This window comes from Mycteria americana, chromosome 3 (genome assembly GCF_035582795.1).
Source record: "Mycteria americana isolate JAX WOST 10 ecotype Jacksonville Zoo and Gardens chromosome 3, USCA_MyAme_1.0, whole genome shotgun sequence".
NCBI classification, from domain to species: domain Eukaryota; kingdom Metazoa; phylum Chordata; class Aves; order Ciconiiformes; family Ciconiidae; genus Mycteria; species Mycteria americana.
Genome location: NC_134367.1, coordinates 46,391,972 through 46,396,722, shown reverse-complemented (window position 1 = coordinate 46,396,722; position 4,751 = coordinate 46,391,972). Strand labels below are relative to the sequence as shown.

Genomic DNA, 4,751 nt, shown 5'->3' with positions numbered 1-4,751 from the left:
TGCCGGTGCCGGTGCCGGTGCCTGCCCTGCCGGTGCCGGTGCCTGCCGCTGCCCTGCCGGCGCCTGCCTGCCTGTGCGCGGTACTCGCTCCACTCCGGTGCACGGGCCCTCGCCTGGGAAAGGTCAAAATACAGCATCGCACCTGCTACCGTCTAAGGGACAGCCCGGTGCAGGTGCTTTGTCTGTCTGTCTGTCTGCTGTGATTCGCGCTCGCCCTCTCGCTCGCTCGCTCGCGTTTTGATTTTTCTTTTTTTTTTTTTTTGCGCGTTTTTTTTGTTTTTTTGTCTTTTTTTAAAGATAGGAGAAAATAATAATAATTAAAAAAAAGAAAAACAAAAAAGCAAAAAGGAGGACAATCAAAAGTTGGGGGAAGGAGGAGAGGAGGAGGAGGAGGAGGAGGAGGAGGAGAGGAGGAGGAGGAGGAGGAGGGGCCGGGCGCCCCCGCCGCGAGTTCACTGCACGGGGGTCTGCACCCCGTGGTGCGGCGGCGTGTCCCTGCTGGCCCCGTACACGTCCTCGGCGCCCGGCAGCGTCCCTCCCGGGGGAGTCATGCGCTTCTCTTTCTGTCTCCTGTTACAAAACCACACTCTCACCACCTCCTTCTCCAGCTGTAGGCTGTCCGCGAGCGAGGTGATCTCCTGGGCGGAGGGCTTGGGGCACTTGAGGAAGTGGCTCTCCAGCGCGCCCTTGACGCTCACCTCGATGGAGGTGCGCTTTTTCCGCTTGCGGCCCTGCGCCGCGATCTTGTCTATGCTGGTGGGGCTGCCCGAGGAGGAGTCCGCCTCCTCCAACCACTTGTTCAACAAAGGCTTCAGCTTGCACATGTTCTTGAAGCTGAGCTGCAGGGCCTCGAAGCGGCAGATGGTGGTCTGCGAGAAGACGTTGCCGTAGAGGGTGCCCAGCGCCAGCCCCACGTCCGCTTGGGTAAATCCCAGTTTGATGCGCCGCTGCTTGAACTGCTTGGCGAACTGCTCCAGGTCGTCCGAGGTCGGCGTGTCCTCGTCCGAGTGCGGGTCGTGGTGCGGCGGCGGCCCGGGGGGCGCGGCGGCGGCGGCGGGCGCCGGCCCGGCCGCCCCGGGGTGGGGGCCGTGGGGCGGCGGCGGGTGCTCGGCGCCGTGGTGCGGCGGCCCGGGCGGCCCCGGCGGCGGCTCCTCGTGGGCGTCGCGCAGGCCGTGGTGGTGCAGCGCCGGCTGCGCGGCGCCCAGCATGCCGTTGACGGTGAAGCCGGGCGGCTGGGAGTAGAGCAGCCCCGCCTGCGCGCCGTTGGCCGCGGCCATGCCGGGCGGCAGGTGCGCCGCGCCGCCCGCCCGCCACGCCGCCGCCGCCGCCGCCGCCGCCGCCGCCGCGTGGTGCCCGCCGCCGCCGCCGTGGTGCACCAGGTGCGGCGCCCGCCCCGGCGGCGGGTGCTGCGGCGGCGGCGGCAGCTCGTCGCCGCGCCCGCCCGCCTGCACCACCGCCGGCTTGATGTCGGGCTGGCCCAGCGCGCCCGCCGACCAGGGCGCCTCGCCGCCGCCGCCGCCGCCGCCGCCCCCGCCGCCGCCGCCGCCGCCGCCGCCGGGGCCGCCGTGGGACAGCGCCGCGATCCACTGGTGAGCGTGGCTCAGCGGGTGCCCGTTGCTCTGCAGCGCGTAGTCCGCCTGCACCAGGGCGCCGGCGTCGCGGTAGCCGCCGCCGGGCTGCATGCCGCCGGGCGGCTCGGCGTGCACCATGGGGGAGCCGGAGGCGAGCAGGCTGTAGTGGTTGGAGGCTGCGGTCGCCATGACTCGCCGAGCCGCACTGATCGCGCCGGTTAAAGGCGCCGCGCATTTGACAGCTACTTTTTCGCCTCGGGCGCCGCGCGGCGCCCGCGCCCCCCCGGCCCGCGCGGCGGGGCCCACTGCGAAGGCACGCGCGGCCGCCCCGCCCCGCCGCCGCACACCATTGGCTCCCCGCGCCCTGACGGACGCGGGCGCCCCTGGCAACCGCCGCCGCCGCCGCCCACCATTGGCGCGCCCCGACGGCGGCGCCCCGCCCCCCGCCCCGCCCCCCGACCGCCCTCTGGAACCCAACTCCGAGGGGGAACGGGGCGCGGGGGAGCGGCGGCCGCGGGGCGGGGGGCGGTGGCGGCGGGCGGGGCCGGGAGGGGAGGGGCGGGGCCGCAGGGCAGGAGGGGGCTCCGCCGCCGGCCCCGCCCCGCCCTGCCCCGCCCCGCCCCGCCGGGCCAGCGCCGCACCGCACCGCACCGCGCCGCGCCCCGGCGGGAGAGGCTGCCGCCGCCGCCGCCGCCGCTCCGCCCGCCGGCTCCTGTTGCTCGCGCCCTGCCGCGGCCCGCGGCCCGCGCCCCGCCGCGGGTCTCCGCGCGGTGCGCGGCCGTGCTGCCCCGGGGCGGGTGCTGCGGGGCGGGGGACCCCCCTCCGCCCGCCCCCAACTTTCTCAGCCGGGCCGAGCGCACGCAGCGCCGCCCCGCAGCCAGCCCCGCCGGCGGGGCCGGGGAGCGCCGCGCCCCCGGGGGCGGGGAGCGGGCGGCCCCCTCCCTGCCCGCCGGCCCCCGGTGCTCCCCGCAGCACACGGCTCCGCCGGGGATGTCGGGGCTTCGCACCTCGGCACTGCGGAGGTGGTATTTATTGTTCCACTTGTCCCGTCCCGGGGGGACGGGCTGCCTGCGGGGCCGCCTCGGCGGCGCCGGCGCCTCTGCATCCATACAGAAGATTTTTTTGGGGGGGGGGGGGGGGAGGATGGAGGAGGGGGAAAAAAAAATTAGAAAAAAGAGAGGGATAGGGGAAAAAAAAAGAAGTTGCGGCCCGGACAGGAAGGAAGGAGACCCTGGAACTGGATCCGGATTTCCTAGGAATGAGCAGCGCCCGGGCTGGCCGCCGCGAAAAGAGTTCGCTGCCCATTTTTGAGCTGGAAGCCATAGCTTTGTCTCGAAAATAAACTGCTCACGGGGGTAGGTGCGCGTCGCAGGCTCCCGCTATCTTCATCGAAATAATGCGCTAGGGCGGACCGGGGAATTTATTACTACTAACAAGAAACAGCTTTCTTCTGCGAGTTGTTTATAAATCATCGTATTTAACGTGAGCGCTGGAAAGGCTCCTTGCCTGGAAATATTCCTCTGCGTGGGGGTGTGGAGGAGCGGGGGGATGGGCTCCTGCACATAAACATATACACAGAAGCAGCATAAACAGGATATCCAGTGCCCTGAGACAAGGGGCGCAGCAGGAGTTACCTCCTTTCGTTAGTTCAGCGGCGTATCAAGAGCTCCTTCTGCCGGGGGGTGGGGACGGAGGGAGGGAGGAGGAGGAGGAGGAGGAGGAGGAGGAGGAGGAGGAGGAGGAGAGGGGGGGAAGCAAACTTTGTCCATGAAAGAGTGGAGATTCTTCCTAAGGGTTTCTTTCTCCCCTTTCTTCGACGTGCAGGCGAAGGGAAGAACAATACTGCCTGTTCTGCGAGTGTCGCGGGGAGGGAAGTCAGTGCCTCTGAAGTGAAGCTCTGCCTTTTGTTTCCCGTGTGGAAACAGCTGGGCACACAGGAATTTTATAATTTGATGCTCATTTTCTCGTGTCTCTCCTCCCAATTAGGTGTAGACCAGTGAGTTGAAACAAAACAAAAGGGCAAGTCCGCTGCAGGCTTCCGCCAAAGCATCGCGGGGACCGTCCTGGGAGAGCCGCCCTGCTCCCCGGGCCCGGGCCAGCCCTCCCGCCCCGCTCCCGGGGCCGCCGAGGCTCCGCCGGGGGCCGCTTTCCCGCCAGCCCGCCTCCAGGTCCGCTGCCAAAAGTTCATGCGTGGACGCGACTCGAGGGGCCACGCCACGCGTCATTATCGGGGCTATATTTTCACGCGGGTGCCTCCAGCGTGCGGTGCTCGGCCGGCACGGACCTACCCCGGTGACTGTCCGAGGGAACTCCCTTGCGCCCCGGCCCCACGGCGTGCGCGCGTCCCACGCACAGCCGGTCCCCGTGGGGCGCCGGCAGCACCGCGCTCCCCGCGGCTCGCCACGACGAGGAGACGGGACGCGGGGGTCAGCGAGCTCCAGCCATCACTTTTTTGGGGGAAAACCCCTCCAGCCCTGCCCCGGTCGAGCATCTCGCTCCCCCCCCCCGCCCTCCCCGGCCCTCCGTCCTGGCCGGTGATGCCTGCGGTCACCGTCCTGCGTGCCTCTCACCCCTGCCGCCCCAGCGGCAGAGCTCAAAGGCTAACGGTAATCACGCAATTACCGAAGTGGCAACACGGCATTAGGAGGCGGACAAAACCCGCGCCCCGCAGCAAAGCCCCTTGCCGTCCCTCCTGCCCCCTCCCCGGCTGAGCGCACGCCTATGGAGTCGCAGCTGGGAGCAGCGAGGAGCGCGGCCGGTGCATTCAGAGCCGCCGCAGACTCCACCTCCTCGTCCTCCCCATCATTGTTAGCCCTGTCATTAATAGCGCTCCTTAAGCATCCCCGGCTCCCGGCTCCCCCCGTGGAGGGGAGCGCCGGGGAGCGGGGAGCGAGCGCCCGACCGCCGCGCCGCTGCCCGCCGCGGGCTCCGGCTCCGGCCGCCGCTCGGGGACCCGCTCGGGTCCGAGGCGCTCGGGATGTGAAAGAGACAGTCATGTGCCCCCTTTCTGGCGGAGCTGACCCCGCGGGATTAGAGGTCTCACCAGCCTTTCTTTCCTTTTCTCTGCTCGTATAAAAGCAGGTTGAAGGTGATGCGGTGTCTTGGGCAGACACTGCAGTGTTTTGATTCAGCTCAGCCCTTTTCACTGTTCAAAGCAGCTGTTCAAATACTAGGGCTGCT

At 69.2% G+C, this 4,751-nt stretch overlaps 1 protein-coding gene across 1 annotated transcript; it reads right to left on the bottom strand.

Moving 5' to 3' along the window:
- Positions 1–371: 371 nt before the first annotated feature.
- On the bottom strand, positions 372–1,858 carry POU3F2 (POU class 3 homeobox 2). Its single transcript, XM_075497321.1, has one exon. It carries the CDS (start codon positions 1,758–1,760, stop codon positions 453–455), a length of 1,308 nt encoding a protein of 435 aa, XP_075353436.1. The 5' UTR covers positions 1,761–1,858; the 3' UTR covers positions 372–452.
- Between the last annotated feature and the right edge of the window lie 2,893 nt (positions 1,859–4,751).